Raw genomic sequence first — 23527 nt, 5'->3', positions numbered from 1 at the left:
ACCTTAGTGAAGCATCCGAGCACATCTTTCACCACTATTATGACAACAAATTAATTGAAAAGCTGACAACAAAAAATTGAAAAGCTGAGTGTGCTGAGCAGAAAAGCAACAATACAACAACAATAATTGGTTTCTCTGCGGTTTATTAAAGGCTTGTAATGATAAATATGACTTGCCGTCGACCTGCTCTCTGTACATCTCCACTCATCCAAAATAAAGATGTATTCCTCTTGTACTGACCTGTCAGACAGCAGGGTTATGTGTGACATGTGTCCTTCGCACAGTACATAACAACAACACGGGGACAGACATGGAGCCTAAAGCAGGGTCAGGCTGGGCAGGCAGCAGACAAGTATCTCTCATAACACAGGCAAAGTTTGAAGGGTTGGATCTTCAAGACATGTTACCATCAATCGTAACCTCTAATAGACGGCTTCACGGCACAAACGTTATGATTATCCTCAATCTAGCACCAACTTTCAAATGTTTTATGTCTTTTTGCACTATTTTCTTCATTTAAGTGTGCTTAAAAGCTACAATTATATGGTAGAGTAGGTGCAATTTTATCTTAGTAATGGTGCTATTTTCTGTCAGCAGAGCTTGGAACAGCCAAAAGGCATCTTCATGATTAACAACTGCCATAAATCTTCAATCTGCTGTCCAAGGTCACTGTGTCCATCACATCCTCATGGGCCATCCCATGTGACCTTGGCTTTTTGAGAGAGGTATGTATGCCCTCATTGGTTTGCTATGTACCACATCAAATGGAAAATAGCTTCTTTGGGCTGTCTTATATGGGCATTTTCTAATGAGCCTTACACAATGAAGATCAAACACTCATAACACTGACATTGTCTTAAGCATATTCCTCCCATTCCCATACTGCATACTGCCAGTATGCTATACTATAGAGAACACACTGAGTAATAATCTTTATAGTGTTCTGTATTAGAGATTAATAGATTAATTTTGTACTGACAGGACATTACAGATCCATGTGGGCCCCAATTAATGTTAATTGAGCTCTTACTGTGGAGCACTATGACAAATTTCCTTTTTAAAGTATCACAAATAGCAAGTAAAAATGCCTTTTGCTGAGTTAATTTGTGTGTTTTCCTGGAAAATCACCTTTTAAGGCTGTGAGAAAAGCCTCCACTTAAGAAATACAATACAATACAATTTAACCTTCTTGTCCACGTCAGTGGTTTTGACTATTCACACACTACAACATGTAGACTTATCTGTAAATCAGTCCTTTCTGGCTGTTTGGCTGCTAGTCTGCTATCACCTGTCATATATGAAACAAAAGAAGAACTCACACCTGTGATTTGAATGTGAAAAAGTCTCAGTGTTTCCTCTCCCACTCTTAATGATACTGTATGTTCCTTTCCTGCTTTTATGCATACCAGGTTGCAGATGACATGACACAGTTACACGTTAGCCCTCTGTGGGCTTTCCATCCCCCTCCCATAACACTAAAAACTAAAAATGGGACACATCCGCCTGCCTCACTTTTATGAAGGTGAAACGCCCACAGTTCCCCTGTTTCTGAGCCTACTCTAAAAACCAGGTTTGTGCTCAGTCATCTGTTGAGTCGTTCCTGTGTGAGAAGAGAGTGTCTCAAAAGGCGATGTAAAATATTGAGTATAAACTTCCAGAAGTGTCTGGAAGGAGAGAGTTGAGGGGGTGTGGGGAATGTGCTGGGAAGGGTAGGGGAAGCCTTTGCTGTGCTAAGTTGTATTAAGAGTCTTACTACTGTCATAGTGTAATATGAATAACTAACAGTATTGATGCCAAATTAGTTACATCATGGGAAGAGCTGCTTTTAAGAACTAATATTTACATAGTGCAGACCCTGTTTCATTTTTTTTTGTCATTACAGATTAAGCCATCTGATGAAATGTGGGTGAGGGCGATGTTATGGCTAGGAGCAAGCAGACAGATAGCAGTGATAAACGTCATAAAACTGGAGGCAAAACCCAAGGGAGGCAGTGACAGAGGGTGTATGGAGCCCTCTGTTTAATGCCTAGCCTGTGGGCAATGCACCTAGCCTCCTTGCCTGAAGCACGTCTGGCTTTTTGTCTGGCTTTTACAGGAGAGTAGACAGATTACTTGCAAGGGCTGAGATGGTTCAGTGAGCTGAAGGTACTAGGTGACATGGCAGCATGTGGGGGGGAGGGAACCATATCCTTTTACAGTCTGGAAATAAAGCGGGCCAGCGGCTGTGGAAAGGCCCCGCGTCTGTCATCTTATTGGGCCATTAGATGACGAGGCCACAGCAGCGCCACTGGCTGTGGAGGTCCAGCACCAGACTGTAGCAGGCGGGGAGGTCGTTTAACATGAGAGCAGCGTTTCATGTGTTATTGGATTAACCCCTCTGACTGTACTGTAATGCCTGACGTTACATTCATAACTGCTTTTATCTGCCTTGTTCTCACATAGATCTGTGAGTCTTTGCCTGCGGCTGTGTCACAATCATTCAACAATTACTGGTTAGAGAGGTGCGTGCCAGCTTTGTAACAGAATAAGAGAACGATGTTTTTCTCCTAAAGGACAAGTTTGAAAGTCAGATGAGAAGATCCTCAGTATATCTTAGCTTAGCCTGAAGTGTGGAAACAGCTAGTTAGTCCTTCTCTAAACATAAAATCTCCCTGCCAGCAGCTCGTGCAATCAATTATTAACAGGTGTTAATAATTTGTTTATTTAATTAATTTGTTTGTTTAATCCATATGAAAACCTGAAGTGCAAAAATGACAAATCTGCGTTTTACAGGGGGTTGTTATATGCAGCACTATTTCTTAGCTGAGTGTAGTGACTTCCTGGAGTCTCAGCTCAACCTCACTACAATGACTTGACTCCTGGAAGGGGCTGCACCCAGCTGTCAAACAGTCTGGCACATTTTAATCTTTGCATTTGTAAATTAAACAACATTAAACATAAAAAAAAAACAACATATGTGTAAATTAATGAGCTTTAGAGGTACTGGTGGGCATATTTTGTTACTTTCAGATAGAATCCAGCTAACTGTTTCCCCCAGTTTCCCGTCTTTGTGCTAAGCTAAGCTAACCAGCTGCTGGCTGTAGCATCATGTTTACCGTGCAGACATGAGAGTGGTGTTCTGATTTAGCTTTTGTCAAGAATGAGAAGAAGCTTATCTGCCACAATGTCAAACGATTCCTTTAACGACAGAATTCAAGTTGCGTAACAGAGGAAACAACAAACAGCTGGTGTTAACGAGTGTAAAGGAATTTGTTTGTGGTGTGTCACTCTCATCCTGCCAGGGGAATATGCCAGAGACTGGCCGAGATCAGACATCCTTCCTGCAGCATTTTTCATGGCGACTCCTGGGATTTGAGGATCGAAAAACATGCAAGTGATGTACAAAGAGAACAGCTCAAGGTGCATCACCCCTCGGCCCCGGCGGATCATCTGGAGGCAACCGAAATAACCAAGGAAAATCTAAAAACACACAGACGCGAACCCTGTTGCCTTTAAACAGAAGAGGCCGTCACTGTGACGAGAGTCGCAGTATTCCAGGAATGTCCTGATCCGTCCTGATGCCTTAGGGAAGAGACTGAGAATGCTCATGAACCCACCACCACCACCCACCCTTCTTCTTGTAACATATGAGAGGATGATTCATATGACAGGTCACATTCAGAGTGAGAACAGATGACCCCGGACCTCATGTTTTCACGGGTATGATGTACTAATGACACTGTTCCCTTTTCATCTTCACTCACCAGCCTGTCCTGTGTCAGGCTGCACTGTTCTCAGACTGTCCACACTTTGAAGCCTTTACACGATATTATAATAATTATGATATGTTTTGCCTCTGGCAAAGCTACCTGCAGTATCACATACCCATTCTTGTCCTCAAGTGTTTCTCTTTTTTGTCTCAATGAGATGATGTCACTGTTAAGTTTTTTTTTAAAATGGTGTGCAACTGGATGATTACTGGGGTCAAGTGTTGTGCGACCCCCTCAGTTCCAGGGCTGTTGTGTGTCTGAGGCAGGTAAAGCGTGGTTAACGAGTGGCAGTTAGAAACAAGTGGTGATATGTGGCAGGAATGCAACTCAATGACAAACTTGTCGGTCAGCGCTCGAATGCCTGGGTGGTTTGTAGAGGCCATCTAAATGTCTCATGTCTTATTGTTTTAAGCCTAAATCTGATGACAATTAACTTCTTTCACTGTGGGTGCTGCTTGAGGAATGCAGAGAAAAATGCATTTATTAGTTTGTGGCAAGTAAAAATTGGCCAATGTGTAAGGTTGTTCATGAATGGTGGAAATATATAAGAAAGTAAAATAATCATTGTGATTATCTTAATCAACATTTTCCAAGAAACATCCCCTCTAAAATACAACGCATGGGCAAGAGCCTGCCAGAGATGGTTTTGCTGCTTTTGGAAAGTCTGATTTTAGGGCTCGGAGTGGGAGGGGTCTGGGAAAAGACATGAAGAGGGCGTTGCTAACCTCTTCATGTTCCCAAATGTCAATGAACTCTCCACAACAAGTTGAACGCTGAGGTGCGTGGGATGCCGTCATTTAAGGATAAAGGCTGCGGAGCTCTCAGATAATACGAGTTAATTCTAGTGAAGCATTTCTACACCATTACAGACGGAAATTAAGCTCCCTGCCCGTTTCTTCATTTCTGCGTCGTGACAGTTGTGTCAGTAGTTATTTTGTGGTGGAAGAAAGGAACATGCTGGATTGTTCACGGCTGTAGAGCCTCGGATCACGCTGCTGAGTGCGCGTTCCTGCTTTTTGCGGAATACATGACAGGTGACTTTATGCTGAAGAGCAACGACTCCTCCAGGATGAAACTGTGGACTTTGCTTGTCATTATCCCGGTGTGCGCATCCTCCCCCCTTTCAGCCGGTGAGTTTGAACGTGTGTGACTTTTACGCACGCAGTTTGTGAAGATGTGAATGAATTAAACAAAGTATGCCTCACAGCATCAGAAGTGCGCACATTTCAGAAAGGATCTTCAGGTGTTGGGGAAGAGGGAGCCTAATGGGTTGATATGCAAAGTCAGAGAAAAGTCGATTCACAACTGCAGTTTTTCTCTCACATTCACTCAAAATGTACTAAATCAAAAACATTTTTTCTTACCAGAAACGTCTAAACCCAAAGGTCCAGCTGCGGAGAGCCGCTGTTCCGGCCGAGCCTGCAACCCCCGCATGGGCAACCTGGCCCAGGGTAGAGTGCTGAGCACCCATTCGGTCTGCGGCTCCAACTCCTCGGAGCTTTACTGCTTCTACAAACAGGCTGCTGCGCCCCGCATCAGGGAGTCCTGCTCGGCGGCAAAATGCAGCAAGTGCAACTCTGCCATACCCGGCCAGGCGCACCCTCCCTCTGCCATGAGCGACTCCTCTTTCCGCTACCCTGACACTTGGTGGCAGTCTGCAGAAGGGGCGGAGGAGGAGACGCTCCAGCTCGACCTGGAGACGGAGTTCCTCCTCACCCACCTCATCCTGGTTTTCCGCTCACCCCGCCCCGCTGGCATGGTGCTGGAGCGCTCCCAGGACCACGGGCGCACATGGAAGGCCCTCAGGTACTTTGCCAAGGACTGTGAGGAGGTGTTCGGCCTGGCAGAGGGGTCGCCAGTGGGGGAGAGTGGAGCAACTTGCACCTCCAAGTATTCAGGAGCTTTCCCTTGCACCAGAGGAGAGGTGCGTACAGTGGCTGTTCTAGAAAACGTTGCATGGAGCAGCAAGTGGTTTTTGACAGTGTGGCATGAGAAGGGTGTGGGTGGGGGTGCAAATGAGAATACTTACAACTTCTGCAAACAGAACATATTATTCTACTGCTGTACTCTACTGGAAATGATGTGAGGAGAGAGCAAACATACCATCAGGTGGCATCATCAATTATGGATTATGGATTCTATCTAGTTCTGACAGTATTTCAGGTGTTCTTGACAGTTTAGACAGATAGAAGTGTAGGAAAGCCTGGGGGCATTTGGGGTCGCAGCTGCCCCCTCCCCTTACGATGCACCCTTGGGTGAGTTTTGAGTACTGCAGGTGTTAATTAAATTCCAAAAATCATCACTGTGTCTGTTTATTATGAAGTGTAGCACCTTTTCAGATGCCCTTGACACTATATAGTCCTACCTGGGCAAAATAAAGTTTAAACATCAAAGAGGTGACAGACCAGCACACTTAGATAAGACAAAGGTGAAAGTGTCTGAACATCATGTTAATGTCCTTTGGGGCTCTGCAATGTGATTGAAATTGATATTAGTTTTAGATTTTTCTGATACTGACATATATTTATATATCTTGATATGGAAAATGCAGGCAATATAGTCAAGTCAAGCCACCGACTTGACAAATGGGTCAGAAATTATATGTAGATTGTAAACAAACATGAAGAATATTACCTATATAATGATAAAATTGACATTTAGTGCAAGGAACTGTGTTCTACTGTTACACATCACAGCAGATAAAACTCTTCACATCTGTAACACAAGAACACTGACACCTTATTTACTAAAGTGAGCTAAATCCCAGCAGGAATTGGAAAATCAATCATGCAATGTCACAACACGATTCCACAGAGAGTTTGTGGACGTTAATATAGAATTACCACACGGCCTTTTGAACTCTATTATAAATGCACTTGTGTAATAATCGGTAATCTTTGAGGAGTTGCTCAGCTTTGAAGGACAAAGAAAAGGTTTTAGTATTGGATTGCGATTTTATTTCTGAGATCTGAGAGTGACCACATCAAAACATGCTGCCAGACATTCCCCCAGCACTTCACAGCAATAACACTCACCATCTGCTCTGCTCTTGTTGGCCATTTATTGGCACCGGCATGCGCTACAAGCTGATATCACACAAACCACCGACAAACAGTTGACCAGGCTTTGTAAGCCAATCTCCTCTGATGAGCTGTGGGAGACCTTTTTGTCAGGTCGGCCTTCTAAGCCCACAAACTGCTTTGACATGCACGGCTTGAATATCAATGTTCACTTTTACCTTTGATGTTCCCTCAAAGCATTTTTTGGACCTGCTGTATCATCAGGGAGGTCTGAGCCAGATAAGCAGCTATGGTTAATTCATGAGCACATCGTTCATTCACGCTGATGGTGTAAAAGAGAGACTCTCACTGGCTAGGAAAGGTTTGTTTTGCTCCAAAGGACCTCAGACCACGTTGGGAGGTTCTGGTTAAACGTCTGAATGAATATATGGCTTTGACTGATCTCATAATTGCAGTGTATTTGCAACAAGTATGTGTGTTGCCACAGTAAGTCAGCTCTCTTGTGTAAGCCCCTCACCCTTTATAATTAGTGTCTCTGTTGCTCGACATGCAAAGACATCCCCAAAACCTTGTGTGAAAATGTAAATAGTTTCAGCGATAAAGTGATACTGCAAACATCATATACTTAGTTTAAACTCGCTGCCAGCAGTAATGAGCTAAAGTATACATGTGGTCACCACAAGTGAATTTTTTAAAACTATAAATCAGAATTAGCGTGTTTGTCAAGCGCAGTGATTATACAATAGATCTTGTTGTTTACCTCTGTACTGTATCACCAACCACATGATGACATAGTACAGAATATATTCATTATGGCACAGCATTAAAGAGAGAGACAAAGATATATCAAATATGGATTGTAGAATATAAAGTTAAAATGGAGTTTGGAAAGTTTATGCATTTCAGTGAGGGTGTGGGAGGTGATTTAAAAATATTGGATGTCACAGTTCAGTTCATTTTAATTTGATTCAGTTAAATTTAGGAGCTAAAAAAGTTATCAGTTCTTGGATATTGTGGGTTTTGGCACACAGAACTGCGATGAGATTTTGGTTCAAAAATATAGCAGAATGTATTGAGGATAACGTTTGTCTATTTTTGGGTCTAGAACATTGCCATAACAGTCCTCACTGTGCGTCTGACAGTTTTCAGTCCTGATAGTATGATAAAGAAGTTTTTGTTTGAATATCTGTGCACATGTTCATATACAGACAGAGAGGATGTATCTGACAGATCAACATTCAACAAAGCTTAATGAGGGGGAACAGAACCATTTGTCCATGTTTACACTGGAGCTGGTTTGATTTTCCTTGAACAGCGGCTAGTTGAGGAGCGTGAAAGGTGAACCAGATGCCTGTTTTTTATTTGGCAGAACAAGAAAAAAGAGAAACAGACATGATTTTTGTTTTCGTCATGGTCTGTCAGTTTTTTCACTTGTTAGAAAGGCTTTTACAAGTGGGATAACACAGGTTTTGAGAGATTTAAGTCTAGTTCTCCTCTTCTTCAATCTCCAGGTGATTTATCGAGCCTTGTCGCCATGGGACTCCGTGGATCCCTACGGACCAGCCGCCCAGGACCAGCTCATGATCACCAACTTGAGAGTCCGTCTGCTGCAGCGCCAGGCGTGTCCCTGCCAGGCCAAACATCCCGGTGCCGCCGTACTCCCCACAGACCATTATGCCATCTATGATTTTATTGTCAAAGGCAGTTGCCTTTGCAATGGGCATGCTGACCACTGTGTCCCAGCCAGCGGCTACCAGCCCAGCCAACAGAAGACCAGTAACATGGTGAGCGATTTTGAGCTGGATTTTTTGAACATACAAAGCCTGCAGGTGCATGATACTTCACCAAGCAGAAGCTCTTGCACAGTTTACTCTGTTGTGAAAACTTACTGGGATGTTGTGTCGCGCTACAGTCTGCCTATAGCTTTATTTTGTCTGAGTTTTTATTTAATTCATGTGGTAAGATTGGGAGTAGATAGTTTGGGGTTTTGTTCCCACCACTCCCTTAATACTCAGCTGTGCACTGGTATGTGCCGCTGAATCTGAAGGCTGCAGTGAAGACTGGATATTAGGCCACAGCTTTACCTACCATTACAGGGACTTAAGGATGTGGAAAACCTTAATTATGGTATTCAGCCTAATGCTTTAACAACCCATAGTCTCTGTCATGTTATTCTCTTTACTGTAAATGGAGAATAGAAGCGCTTGTTTAATTCCAACATGCTCTAAGGGGGTGTAGACATGTTACCCAGGCAGGAATAAGCTGCACAGCGTGTAACCAGTGCAGTTGTGCATGTAGATGTCGGTATGCTGCAATACTTAAGAGGCATTGCGCACATCACATGCCGCAAGGCGGCTGGAAATCAGCGTCAATGAAAAGATTAACGCCCGCACACTAGCTACAAACCACAAATTTATTTAAGTGGATAATGTTTTGATCCCAGCTAAAATGTTTGAAAATGGTCACCACACCCTTTATATATAGCAATAGGCTGATGACAGGCCTTATGATGACAGGTGTGGTTGCCCGTCCTACCTGCCCAGGGTGATAAACACCTCGAACCAACTGACAGTTCAAGAAGAACACACTGAAAATCTCTCTTGAAAATACATTAACCCAAAGAGCAGCAGTGCGGAGCAGTGTAATACAGTATTGCAGTATTTTCTAAAGACATGCTCACTTTTCTCTAAGCAATCTTCCTGAAGCACTTAAAAAAAACAATTAAAAGCATGCAGATACAAAACAAAATCCAAATCACTTTCTTTCTGTGTCGTTTGCCCGACAGGTTCACGGCAAGTGTGTGTGCCGACACAACACAGCCGGTGACCACTGCGAGCGCTGTGCGCCTCTCTACAATGACCAACCCTGGCAGGCTGCCAACGGCATCACAGGGACGCCGCATGAGTGCCAGAGTGAGTGATGGGGCAAGAGAGTCAAATGCACTTGTAGGACACACAGCATGTAGGCGTATCTCGCAAGTGGGTTTAGTCTCATAAATCACATGTAACCTTTCAGGGGCTCACGCATGATGAATAAAAGAGCAGCTCCTCTTTTCGTGTCAGCTGCCGTAAGAGTTGTCACAGGTATCAGTGGGGCTTTGAAAGTTCAGCTGGGCAAAAGAAATCAGTCTGTTTCGTTTGTGTCCACCTAAACCCAGAGTGCAAGTGCAATGGTCATGCCAGGAGCTGTCACTTCAGTCGCGGACTGTGGCTCGCGACGGGGCGGCGGAGCGGCGGCGTGTGTGACGGCTGCCGCCACAACACAGAGGGCCGCCACTGCCAGAACTGCAAGACGGGCTTCTTCAGAGACCCCGGCCGGCCTAAAACTGCCCCTGACTCCTGCAAACGTAAGGCCTTTAAGCTCCTCAGAGGGTAGCTTCTTTTCTTTTCCCCACACAAGCAACTCTGTCTGGATGAATGCCAGCCAATTAAGAGGGGAAGCCTTTGATATTTTGAGGGCAGCAATGGAGATTTGATTTTTTCTTTTGACCCACCAGATTAAAGCCAACTGATCTCTTTAGAGTCTTTCTGAGTCAGTGCCCTGCTGGTGATGAGACAGTAAGATGACTCTGCTCCGCTCCTTAGCAGGAATGACGGAGGCCGCACTGTTTTGGAATGTGACTGTAATTGCAAACAATGGAGGAATTTCCCATGGACCATGCGAGCACATTTTTCCCATTCTTGCCCTTTCCCCCCGCCAGGCACGCTGCAGCATTTTTTAAGAACAAACATGCCGTTTTTGGAAACAGATGAAGCAAGTCTAACAAAAATCAGTCTGTCGTCACAAGCGACCATCAGGCAGCAGGTCTGACAGCGCAGAGAGCGAATGATTTACTGTTTGTTTTCGCTGCAGCACGTTGAGTGCATACTCCCAGCTTGTCGCTTGTTACAGGAGGATGATGAAATACATTTAACTTTTATGTTGCCTTGGGAGTTCACTGTGTACACTCTAAATATGTTTGTTTGTGTTTCTGCTGGCGTGTTTGTCCTTTGACGACACGCAGGCTCGTAATGCACACTGAGCGCCTGTAGGTCTGTGCCAGAGAAGGAGACACGTCTTTTGACTTCCAAACAGAGATGTTAACATGCGGCCCTCTTGTTCTGTCACCCGTCTCCTCTGCAGCCTGCTCCTGCCACCCTGTAGGCTCTGTCCTGTCAGGGGGTAGCACTCTCTGCAACCCTAGCAGCGGGGAGTGCACTTGTAAGCCTGGTGTCGGGGGCCCCCGCTGTGACAGCTGCATGCTGGGATACTGGGGGCTTCATGAATACGGCTGCCGTCCATGTGACTGCACAGGGGACTGTGACCCCTACACCGGCGACTGCATTTCTGGGTGAGACCTGAAACTTAATCCGTATGCATACGTATTCGTACTTGGATAAAGTGACGTATGGTGTAGAGTTAGAGTGCATTCTGGATGATTAACACTGAGTGGAGCCCTGCCTCTGACTGGTTTTACCTCTGCGGCACAGCTCAGATGTGGAGGTCTTCTATACAGCCACTGGCCACATGGGACACAGCAGCAATAATAGTGAGACGGCACTCTTTAGGGCAGAGGAGCTTTTCTCTGCACTGCACCACTCTGGTGAGTCACAGGTCATATCACACTTAATACACTGCACACGCATCAACCCATATGGATAAAATGCAGCTGTTTTGATCTTAAAAACTACACATCATGACAAAGTGATTTATGTGGATCTTATTAATCATGTTTCATTCTTCCAGAGAAATGTGAGTGTGTAGAAGTAACCCTTGGCAGCCCTAAACTCTTCTGTGCTGCGGAGTATGACTATGGTAAGTGCTATTTGCAGGAGGGAACTGATTCAGTATTGTGTGAGAGTTAGGCCATTCAACAACATAATGGCATCTGTGGCTGTTTAAAACCCATTGGATCTGTCCATAATACAATTCTGAATGTTGAAAAATGCCCCTGGTTGTTCCACTTGATGTCTTGTGTAGTGATTCCTTAAAGGTGCTTGTGGATTTTTCATGTAAACAAAGTTAAAGTGATATTCAGTGCACACATTATGTGCACCCTTGAGGCCAATCAGATGTGTTGAATGCAGTTTGTTCCACACTAAACATTTGTAAAGCCCAAATTTTGGAAAGTTTTGAGACCTGCATTGTTTTTGTTTCTTTCCCATCACCGCCACCTGCAGTGGAATAGTGTGAACCCATTGGCAGTAATATGTATGTCAGCACCCGCATCATTGTCCACATGCACCAGAACAAACAAAGCAAGGACCCACTCACAATAAAATGCTCCATACCACATGTTACTACTCCTGAAATTTAGTATTGCACTTACCCGAAGCTGGTAGAAAAATAATGGTCAAAACAGATGCAGCAGAGGCCAAAATATCTGACTTTTAGTCCATGAATCAGCACTGGATCCTGCAGCTTGATAGCATCTTTTCATTAGGCTCTCCCTGCCTAGTAAAAGCAAACATCTTTCAAATTCCATGACCCCATAATGAAGGCTGTCTGTCACACATTTTCAGTTTCTGAAACCCAAGCCAGGAAAAAATCCCTATGACAGCACTTGTTATTTTCCAAGACTTGAAAAGCTCCTCTAATGCCACAGAAGACATTATACAACTGTTTTCAGGGGCTTGGTAGATATCCTGTGCTACTAGTGAACTGATGTGGATGGGTAAAATTGGTGAAATTCTCCTTTAACCTTAGTTTAAAAAAAAAAGGGTGCAAAAGATTAAACGTTTAAAATGAGGAATGTCAGAACTGATATGTTGTATTTTGTAGTTGGAGTGCTGCTAATTTGTGGAATGACTGTTGCTTTGGCAGTGCTGGTGGTGAGGGTGATGTCAGCTCATGATAGAGGCTCCCATGCAGAGGTGGAGGTCAAGGTCAAGAAGGTCTTGCACCAGAACCCTCAGATGAAGATCCAGAGGGGAAGCGTCACCCTTTACCCGGAGTCCTGGACCACCCAAGGCTGTACCTGTCCCATCCTCAATCCAGGTCAGCTGCAGCCTCTTCCAATGACTTTATTGCTCACAATGCAAAAGCTTATTAATGAACCGATTCTCGAGTGGACAACCTGCCAGCTTTGTGCTGAATGGAGGATCTATAGAGATGGCTTTGAGTGGGTGCCAACGCCGTAACATCTCTCATTTAGAAGAGCCATTTACAGCTTAAAGATTACAGCCACCTCTCTGTTATGTGACCATTTCACATCTAACACTTTCACAATAATCACTTCTGGCAACATTCATCCAAGCCAGCCATAGGAGCACAGTATTTAACTGCTTGATTATAGTTACATAATCACGTGCGCTCTTTTTACGTAAGGGGATTTTTCTTCCTGTTCTGCGTATTTTAGCGACATTCTCAGTTTATGGTCTGCTCTCTCCTCTCCAGGATCTGAGTATGTGGTAGCTGGTCACGAGGACTGGAAGAGTGGGCGGCTGATGGTCAACACCAAGAGCCTGGTTAAATCATGGAGGCCAAGCCTGGGACGCAAAGTACTCCACATCCTCAGAAAAGACTGTGGCCACTGGTAGAGACTCACCAAGAACTGCAGAGGGATGGAGAGGTGGAGGGTAGTCTGTGACGTGAAGATGATTTGTAGGATGTGTGACGGAGTATGCAAAATGAACAGAGACACTGAATTATGCATTTTGCTTGGACGCTAATATGAATGCAAAACCCAGCGGCTGCTTCAGGGATTTCACTGTTTCTTCTGTTTCCAAAGTGGAGTCCGCAGCTTCGAGAAGCAGCTGCAATGCTGCAACGCTGTGGTTGTTGTTACCCTGTGGCAGAAATGAGCACGTACTGTAAGCAGATACCTCGCCAGAACTACAGTCGCTTCAGAACCAAAGAGAACAAAGCAAACCATCAAGACTTTCATGCGCACAAAAATAAAGTTGATGTTGGTATTTCATTCCTGTGCTGCTGTATGATATCAGCTCAGCTCATAATTCTTTCCAGGTTGTAAAGCAATCATGATTGTATGTTAAATCCTCATTTATGCTTTATTTCCTGGCCAAAGATGCTGTCAACCAAAACACAGTCACATCGTACTGTATCAATTTCACTGAGAGCTGTTTACTTTGAAATCTTGCAAAGGCGCAGACTGAATTATCCTTGTCGTCTCACAGATATTGGCGATAAATTACGAAAAAGTCAACATCAGAGCGCGTGCGTGTGAGCGTGGATGTGTGCATAGGCTTGATGTCCTTGGCGGGGGAGTCTGGGACTGTGCAGGTCAGAACAAGTAACTCCTGGATGAGGGGAGAGGATGAAAAAAACATTAAAGGTATCAGGCGGCCTAATCTGAACAGCTCGGCTCTGCTCCGGCACACTCACCCGCCTGCCGTCTGACAAGAGCAAAACACGCTCGGCTCCGCAACGGGCCAAGACACTCAGGACTGAGTTTGCCCCTGCAGCTGCTTCAAGTACAGGAGCAGATCACCGTCGGGTTGCTTAAGTCAGACTTTATTCTGTTATGATTTTCTGCTGCCCTTGTACGGCCTGCTTCCATATGAGGAGGATTCACTTGAGAGGGCCTCTCTGAACCTGACCCAGTGGGAGCCTCCATGTGTGTTTGTGTGTGTGGGAGAAAGAGAGCACACACTGTCTTAACATATGCATCTCTTTTTGGCCTGTGACTCCTGCTGCCCCAAAATAAATATGTATTAAAAGCCTGGGTATTCATTGACATCACAGTGTATCACATCCCGAGTCCACAGGCAATGTTTGGGCCGGGTCTAGTTAAGAATAGTCTTAGTGCGCTGTCTCCAAGGAGAAGGACAAACTCTGAGAGGAGACATGATGCATTCCTCAACCATGACATCACCCCCCCCCCCCCCCTCCATGTCCTTGTCCCAAAGACTTTACCAAAATAAGAGAAAATGGGCTGGATTTTCTTGTAAAGGACAAAGTGTGCATGAATGTACTCTGCTGTCAATGTGATATTTGTAAAGCTATTTCTGTGTGTCCTATATGTTCTTTTTTCATCTAAACAGCATAAACTCCATGTCATTGTGCTCATTCTTAATGGTTCTGGGAAAAGTCTGTTTCATTGCATGGTGCTGAAGCACGAAGCTATGAATAGCTTACTGTAACCTGTCCACCAGCAGAGGTGGCTGACTGATGTTTGACCGGCGCTTTAGTGCCGCCCTCCTTTGGATAAAAGAGAGAAATACACCTTTAAATCGTCAGTTATTGGTAATGCAGCTGAGTATGCTGAAGTCTTAAATGTGTACACAGTAATCAATGCAAGATTTATAACAATTTATTTCTTAGAAAACTGCCTCAAATTAAAATAGAGCAAAGAAATGTAGAAATATAAATATTTCATAGCAGTTGTTTTTCCCTCACAAGGTCTTAACATAGCAATGAAGAATAGCATTGTTAGGCGAGTTCTTTGCCAAAACCTTTTTTGCATTATTATTTTTTTTTTGCATATTTCCTAAAAGCAGCACATTAAAATATGACTAAAATGACAACACTACACTTTCTGAAGATATGCCCTTTGTCTATTTGCTCAATCCTTTGGAAAAAAAAGTACTAGTAAGCTACTGCCATGACACAAGTCTTATGCTCTTGCTAGAATAATAACCTAAAGGTACTCAAGCAGTGGAAATTTAGGTCAGAGAAATATTGCATAATTGCTATCAGTCTGCAGAGGTTTGTTGTCTCAGAGCTCCTCCTGGTTCGCCTTGAGTTTTGGCGCATGCTCAGTAGTCGTCTCCCCGGCTCACTACCTCCTTGTAGGTGGGCCTGAGTAGGATGGTGTGCTCGTACTGGGCGGTGTAGCTGCCCTTGATGTCACAGAGAGGCGGGTACGGGTCTATGATGCCGAGGTCACACAGATTCTTCAACGCCATCAGGTACTTGCTCTCGCCCAGGCGGTCCAGCCAGCGGCGGCAGAAGGCCAAGGTCCCAAAGTTCTCATTGATCACATTCAGCAGATGTTTAGCCCTTGGAAGTCTGCAGCACAGAGTCAACAGTGAGACAAACTGGAGACTCTAGAGATGTAAACTAACATGCTGAACAGCAAATTAACCAATAAATTTCCTGATTTAATATTTCCTATGCAGGGATGAGATGAAAACAGCAGAGCCAACCTTATTGGTACGTGTCCAACGTTGAAGTTTTTCATGTAATGTGAGCACTCCATGTCATCGTGGACTGCACCTCTTCCTGTGCTGCCAAATGTCTCAATGGCGTAAGCTTCACCTTCCTGAGAGGCAACAAGAAAAAAGGCAAAAACACTTTATTTCGTTGTTGATGAACGTGAAATTACTGTGAAAGTCTTGTATGGCTAAGTGAAGGTCACGATATCAAAGTGTATCATGCAGGGATGAGTGGGTATGATGTTACTGAAAGGACAAAAACACTCCAGGGGGACTGAGCAAATTTAACAAAAAGCTCAAGATGCCAGCGGCTGACATATTCGTGTGTAGTCTATTAAGGACGGTGACGTCCTTTCTGGAGCAGCGCCTCGTGCGAGTTGATTGGCTGAGTTTCATTGGCGTTTAGTGTCTCTATCAGCGCGTGGCTGTTGTTGGAGTCCCTGTGGTATTAGCTGATAACACTGCGACACCCTCTCTCACTGCGCCGATAATCAGTCAAAGTGCTAGCAGCCCCGTGGCACGCCCAGCTGCCACTCCAGCCGTGCACTCCCTGATCACAAAGAGGGTAATGGCCCTGTTACACCAACACACTTCAGCTAAAAATACAACACGCAAAGCTGCCACATCAGCAGCACCCCCACCCCACCCTCCTGGAGCCATCAGGTAAAAAGCTTGACGCAGCAACTTGCCAATTAAAATGCTCAGTTCTGTCCAAATACAGTTATGTACTGCAGCTGTGCCGGTGTGATGCAGGCATGGATCTCGGCGCAGTCTCGGGAATGTAAGATCGTTCAAAGCCATGTTTCTCCTTGCTGAAGTACCGGCCTGTTAATGAACTCTGGATGCCCACAATTCAGCGCTCTCGTGGTGAAATGAGGGGCTGGAGTTTGAACACGTGTTGCCACTCGATGCGGCTGGTAATTCCATTAAAGGAGTAATTAAAGTGCCGACGAGGGTGACTAAGAAGCTGTTAGAGCGGTGAATTGGAACACTTCTCCACACCCTGTCGTAACCCTAACCAGCCACATGTTCTTCCAATTACACTTAAGAATTAAAAAGGGTTTATTTATACGCAAGGTCAAGCAGCTAATAAAGGTTTAATTTCAGACACTCCAGTAAAAAGAGGCTGCAGTGTTGTTTTGTGCTGCAGAATCTAGTCACATCCACATTTGGCTCGGATGAAATGATAATTGAAGTTGAGTAGGCTGTATCCACTGCTGCACAAACCTCCATCCTCGTGGCCTCTCCGCCTTTCACAATAGGGACTGTCTTCCCTGAGTGTATCCTGTACTGTCCGATAGAGTGGCCATTGAGGTTCCTGATTGGCTTCACTGTAAAGAGAACACCGCACAGAGGCTGAATTAACAGGAAGCAGCGCTAAACCTGCGCAGGAAGGAAAGATGATAAATGACCTCACATTACCTTGATATGTTTTCCCATCTATCTCCACTTCGTAAGACTCCATGACCTCCTGAATGGTCTCACCAACATCGCACAGGCGCACATCAATCCCTGCAAACTGGGACAGAGAAGCGTTTACGCCATAGTCAGTGCACAGCATTACACTCCTCACACACACACAGTCTTCTGTGATGTGTCTTATTTATAAGCTTTACAGTAAAGTACACAAACTCCTGAGTAGTGGGACTCATAATAACTCACTTGATGGCCACTGTGTTAATGTATCTAAAGATTAGCTCCTTGATATCTGTGAATCTGTGCTTCTTCTGAATCTGTGATCGTTCCTGAACTAAGAATCAGGGCCTTAGAGACACCAAACCAAGTGCAATTTTTGTATTTCATTATTGATTGCAACGTCTTTATCTACTGATATTATGAGTCTCGATACACTGTGTATTGCACCTCTTATACATGTTTTTCATGCTCCACATTCCATACAGAACATCCTCAAGATGTGTATTAGTGTTTTAGTTTTTTGTCAGGTTATTTATCCACACTAGAGGACCCACTGATTAATAAGTTATCTGTTACGATGCATCTGGTCTTGCACTTATTTTTGCTGCTTTGACATTTTTCTTATCTTAATCATTACTTCCACATAATGTGCTGTTTGTGTTCCCCCACATCACAACCGTTTTGCATCACATCGAGGCAAATTTAGCCACTGCTTGTCCACCATTAGAGCCAGAGAGAGCCAAATTCTCAATCACAGTATTATTTTAGAGGCTTAATCGTAAGAAATTGCAATCTAGATGTGAAAATTAATGAAAATGTGCTTTGAATCCTCGCTCCTTGGTAATTTTTTTTGTATCATAAAATGCAACCAGCAGTGCAATGAAGCACCATGCATGGGGGGGGGGGGGGGGGGGGGGGGGGGGGGGGCTTTATTACCTTAATGCCAGTGTTAGTTGCATCTTTCACAGCCTCCAGCAGCCTGTCAAACTTTGGATTGAAAGTGACGGTGAAGGCACAGTCTATTATTCGACCTGTAAGACCATAACGTTGCGTTATTCAGAACAGTTTCTATGAGGTGATCATTTTGCAGGAATATGCAGCATGTGTTAATCTAAAAAAAAAAAAGAGGCAGTTAATTAACTTGTGAGACCAGTGTATTTCTGGCAGTGCGAATTATAATGTAATCATCATTTTACCATGTCATAATAAATGCCAAGTGTGAAATGGTACAGCATAACTCCAGAAGCACTTAAAAAGTTATTAGCCAGCTTACCGTTGATGTGCGTTCCAAAGTCAATTTTGCAGATGTCGTCGTAGCGCAGCACGGTGGGGTCTCCTGCGTTTGGAGTGTAGTGGGCAGCACAGTGGTTGATTGAGCAGCCAGTTGGAAAGGCCAGGCCAGCCTTTAGCCCATTTTCTTTGATGAGCCTCCTGGAGCAGTCCTCCAGCCTTTCACTGCCAGAAGCAGAGAGCAGCACAAAGGGAGAATGGATGACAGGAACAATGAGACTGTTGTCAGGGCAGATAATGCATCCACAAGAGGCTGAGACCATGAAGCAGTTCTCCTGCTTTCTTTGATCACTTTAAAACAGCTTCTTGCAGGCTGGCACAGACAAGTGCTTATATCAATTTCACATCACTTTCTGTTTCAAATGAGTCGTGGCAGGTATGAGCAGCCAAGATTAAAGTCCATTAAAAGGGGTTCAAGGACAATATTTCAGTGCATGTCTCACCAGATGTCAATCATGGTCATCCCCGGTTTGATCCAGCTCCTGACATACGAGCGGACCTGCCGATGGGCCTCGGCCGCCTGCCTGAAATCACTCCACATCTCCTCGTTGGCCCTGTCCAGCGCCCGCTTCTCCTCGCTGGTGGTCCGCCACGCTGCACTGCGCCTGGCGGGAGGTAGACAAGCACACCGCAGAGAGGAGGCACTCATTATTTTCTCATTATGCACATATTTGCAATGAGGATATGACACTGTGCACAGGTGACAGTATTGTTGATACTTTTCAACTGAGGCCAAATATATATATAAAAAAAGACATTTATTTGCTCCTGAAGAGGAAATTAAGCCAAAGTAAACACTAAACATTCCACTTCATTATGTCGTCCAATATGAACACAGCACAAAGCAGAGAGCCCTAAATAAAACAAACTAGGCATGTCACACAGTTGAAGACTACTGCTGAGCGTGAGGGACGATGTGGAGGTCACACACCCGTCTTTCGATGGTGGATATTCACACTCCTCTCCCTTTGGAAAGTCTCCGCTGGGATAGAGCTCGCAAATAGGGACTGAGGGAGGGTCAGTCTGTCCCTTCACTGTGGCCCAGATAGAAGCAGAGGAAAGCAGCGGGAGAGAGAAAAGAAAACATAAGTTATCCTCTCCATGTTCATGACATTCAGAGTTTAACTGGAGAGTGCAGTTCCTGACTTACAGATCTAATTTAAGTAAGAGACTCATGAGAGACAGAAACCCACTGCATTAAATTGGCAGTAATATCTGTGCTAATATAATATATAAAAGCACTATCACATAGTGGGGTATAATCATATATATGTAGCACATTATTAAGGATCACTCGCTCCACACTGTAACACTGCCATCGTGTGTTTACGCTGTCATTAATTTTGTCCCGTCTACTCGGCCCCTGTCGCATTTTGTCCTACAACTCCCTCGTCACTGCTGCATTACGCAACTCTCATCACACTAATTAACCAAGTCAAACTGCTTTTCTGCACCTGTTGTACTTAACAAATGATTTAAAGTGATTCTGACGCAGCCGAGTCAGGATGAGCATCTCACCGCGCTATCTTGTCCAGCTATAAAACCTGCTGTGCCTCCCTGACAGTAAATTTTCTGTCACAGCGATGTGAATTGCAGCTGCTTCAGTTCAAACTCTGAACGGAGAAAATGTGAATTTAATTCAAACAGAGCAATCTGTCGTAGACTGTAGAGATGCAGTTGCTGCACTCAGAAAAAAAAAGGCTTACATCCTTTCTTCTTTTTCTTCTTCTTCTTCTTTTTTCCAGCTGAGTTCTCTCCCTCATCTCCATCTGTTGAAAGCATCATTAGTTTCAATACAGTTTTGTAAAGTGAGAAATATCGACAGGAGGCTTGGGCACAATTCCCAGTGTGCTACTGAAAATCAGATATCACATTGCAGATGTGACCAGCTGAATTTCACTGTGCACTTTCAGGGCCTTAAAGTTCAACACAACCCCCCACTGCAGATGATGATGATGGTGATGGTCGTAGTGAGGAGTTACCTTCTTCTCCATCCTCCTCCCTCTCTTTGTCCTCCAGCGTCTGCTGCTCCAACTGTTTTGTCACATCACCAACACCTCCGGCTTCTCCATCCCCCTCAGCCTCATTTGTCCCTGCTGCAAAGTCACACACCCTCGTGCATGCATGTGCAGGTGAACACGCACCGACGGCGTGCACGCACATGCATGGGCATGCACAGGCACACGCACAAAAGACACACATACACACGCAGAGTGAGTAAATTATTTGTGGTTCAGAGTCATCTCAAGAAAGTGCATCCACTACGAGCTCAACTTGGCAGGGTCTGTGCATAAATTCTTTCAATACCTTGGGAGTCAATATCCTCAAGGGCATATGTACCATGCAGCATTATGACATTTAGACCTTCAAACACAGAGCTGTATGGACCACACATGACTTACAGCAGGTTCAACAACTCAGGCTTTTTTGGGATTTGATTTTTCCACATTATGAGGCAGTGAGGCTGCAATTATCACCATGCTGCTTTGCATAAGAGTGGTTGTCATCTTATTGCACTAAAACTGTGGATACTTCTATTACATAATTTCATGCAGCTTAGGGGGGTTTATAGGATAGAACACATTTAATCTGGGGTAAAATTACATTTTATTCCACCCATATCTTCAAATGACAGCTTTCAATCAGTTCTGATGTTAAATTCCGTTTCTCAGGGATTGTCCCGTTTCCAGATGAGCGCCCTCAGCTTCAGCAGCAGCCGCTCAGAGTTGGGACAGCCGGACAGGAAGACCCTCTGACAGGTTGAAAAGTCTCCTGTCCCGCATATCTGACGCTCGTGCTCTATGGCGAGTGGCACCAGAGGAGACAATTTTGCGCTATTTCCCCAACGAGCCTCTAACCGCAAAGTGATGCCTCTTACCTGGTGCGGCGGTCTTTTTCCTCTTCTTCTTTCTTCTCTTTTTCTTCACTGATTCTGAGGCGTCTGCGTCTTCTCTGTCCTCGTTCAAGTCGTCCCCATTGAGAAGTTGAGGCTCCACTTCATGCTGTGGCTGTAGCTCCGCCATGATCAGCGACCGAGAGATGAAGTGACGCATAAGCTGCTGGGAGCCTCCAGTGGTCAAAGCAGAAAAGTGTGCTGGAGGAAGCTGAGCCAATAATGAGCTATTAGACAATCTCTGTGCAACAACTTGACCCTAGTACAGGAAGACGATCCTCCTCTGTCCCGAGGAGCAAAAACTTTTCATTTATCCTCACTTTTTTTCTGCAAGGCAAATCACATTTTGGGACAAACTGTAATAGGACAGCAACCCAATCCCAGTGTGCTCTGTGGAGGCTGATGCTCGGTTATGTGACCATCAAGTCCTGATTCAGGGCCTGTAAAAGCTGCACCGCATGCTAGAATTATCCTTTTCTCTGAACGTGCAATCGCCGAGTTTCAGGTTACCTGTCTGTGCGCGCACCTGTGACTGTAGCTCCTCTGCTGCGTGTCCTCCCGTGTGTCCACATTGCCAAATGCTCGACACCTATCTGTTATTGTGAGTAACGTGTTGTAGTTTGCATTGTCACAGATAGCATATCAGTGTTGGCCGGAGTCGATTACTGATGGTGCATAACGCGGGTGCATTTGGAGACGGGTGTAGAAGTGTGTATCCAAGCAACAAGCCCAGCAACACACTAACTGGAGGCGCACTCGCAGGAGTGGAAGGCGGATTTTAAAGCATCACAGTTTGGTTTTGTTGGCATTTTGCTGCAGGGACGTTTAATGCGTTTTACCTGCGTCGTGTCCTCAGAGGAAGACGTCATGACTTCTTCTGATGCGCTGACACAGTTCAGGACCGGCCCTTTGTATTTCTTTGACCAGGTGGGCGAATGATTCACTGTGCTGTCTGTAGTTTGAAAGAAACAAGTCAATAACCATGTAATTCACCTCTCTGCAGCCAACAAAGCAAAACAGAATTAAAGGGACACGAAGCAACATTTTGTGTCTCAACGTGGCCAATGAAGGAGCGCATGTAGACGATGCAATGGAAAGGTAATCTAATGAAATTCTCTTATTGCTTTAAATAGTCATTTGCATTTCTGTTTCCTGAAGATCTAATTAACTCTCTCATCGATCCCATAGTGGTCGAGGGACTGACAGCAAAGGAGGTGGAAGCGATGAGCTCGCTCGGACGCTGTCAGGTGAAACATGCGGGGATGGTAAACCTGACACCGCATCTGCTGCCGGTGCTGCACCGGCCATGAAGGACCACGATCCGATGGATGCGTACAAGCGAGCGGCCCCTCAGCTGTTACACGAGTTGGCTCGCCTGCTCTCACAGCACAAGTGGGGTGAGAAGGGGCGTGTTCCTCACGGGATTGTAAATATTCTGAATTGCTCCTGGCAGGATCTGACCGCAGGGGCGAGCATTCAGGAGCAGAGCGGCAAAGAGAAGTCCCACATTGTCCTGAAGTTGCATGAAGCTCAGGTGTCCCCCGATGGCGAGAGGGAGGCAGGGCGGAGGAACTCGTGTGTTGTGGAGGATGTTGTGCGAGGACCACAAGCTGGCGCAAAACCACGCGTCAAAAAGCGCAAACACAGAGGTAACATAAAGCCGTGGGTCACGTTGCTATGGAAACCCATTTCTCCAAGGAAAGATAATAACTTCAATGGAAAGTTAAAATGGCTGAAAAATACTCATGGTATGTCAAAAGTATGATGAGTCCAAACTGGGAGACAGGCCACTATATATCTCTACTATACTATGCTATAATAAGTCTACTATACATTTTGACTCACTGTCTAATTTTGTGTCACTAAATAAAAAATGGCTTAACTTTGACTTATAATGAGTATTTTCTGCATTTACTTTTATCATTCCAGACGGCAAAGGGCCTACATTGTGGATCTCATGAATAATAAGGATTATTATTATTTATTAAATCCTTAAAATGAAAAATCCACTAGGTTGGAGTTTATCCTCCTCATGCATAAACTTGCTTTGCTTTTAATTCATGG

General features: G+C 44.7%; 2 protein-coding genes across 3 annotated transcripts; one reads left to right on the top strand and one right to left on the bottom strand.

Moving 5' to 3' along the window:
- The first annotated feature begins 4526 nt into the window (after positions 1-4526).
- On the top strand, positions 4527-14779 carry LOC121608057 (netrin-4-like). The gene is made up of 10 exons (XM_041939168.1): positions 4527-4879; positions 5117-5673; positions 8281-8553; positions 9555-9681; positions 9927-10115; positions 10892-11099; positions 11239-11351; positions 11495-11563; positions 12572-12745; positions 13145-14779. Exons 1-10 carry the CDS (start codon positions 4777-4779, stop codon positions 13285-13287), a joined length of 1956 nt encoding a protein of 651 aa, XP_041795102.1. The 5' UTR covers positions 4527-4776; the 3' UTR covers positions 13288-14779.
- Positions 14780-14987: 208 nt separating this feature from the next.
- Positions 14988-21623, bottom strand: LOC121608058 (methionine aminopeptidase 2-like). Of its 2 annotated transcripts, none has more exons than XM_041939169.1 (11): positions 21449-21623; positions 20553-20666; positions 20277-20339; positions 19502-19604; positions 19014-19175; positions 18554-18735; positions 18217-18311; positions 17287-17383; positions 17092-17195; positions 15856-15971; positions 14988-15718 (listed from the first exon to the last, which is right to left on the bottom strand). In XM_041939169.1, exons 1-11 carry the CDS (start codon positions 21621-21623, stop codon positions 15466-15468), a joined length of 1464 nt encoding a protein of 487 aa, XP_041795103.1. In that variant the 3' UTR covers positions 14988-15465. The 2 variants fall into 2 exon arrangements, with proteins under 2 accessions (XP_041795103.1, XP_041795104.1); XM_041939170.1 differs by having other exon boundaries at positions 19014-19169; positions 21449-21595.
- Positions 21624-23527: the final 1904 nt, after the last annotated feature.

Source organism: Chelmon rostratus, chromosome 6 (assembly GCF_017976325.1).
Source record: "Chelmon rostratus isolate fCheRos1 chromosome 6, fCheRos1.pri, whole genome shotgun sequence".
In the NCBI taxonomy this organism is placed as follows: Eukaryota; Metazoa; Chordata; class Actinopteri; order Chaetodontiformes; family Chaetodontidae; genus Chelmon; species Chelmon rostratus.
This window is presented reverse-complemented; position numbering and strand designations above follow the sequence as displayed.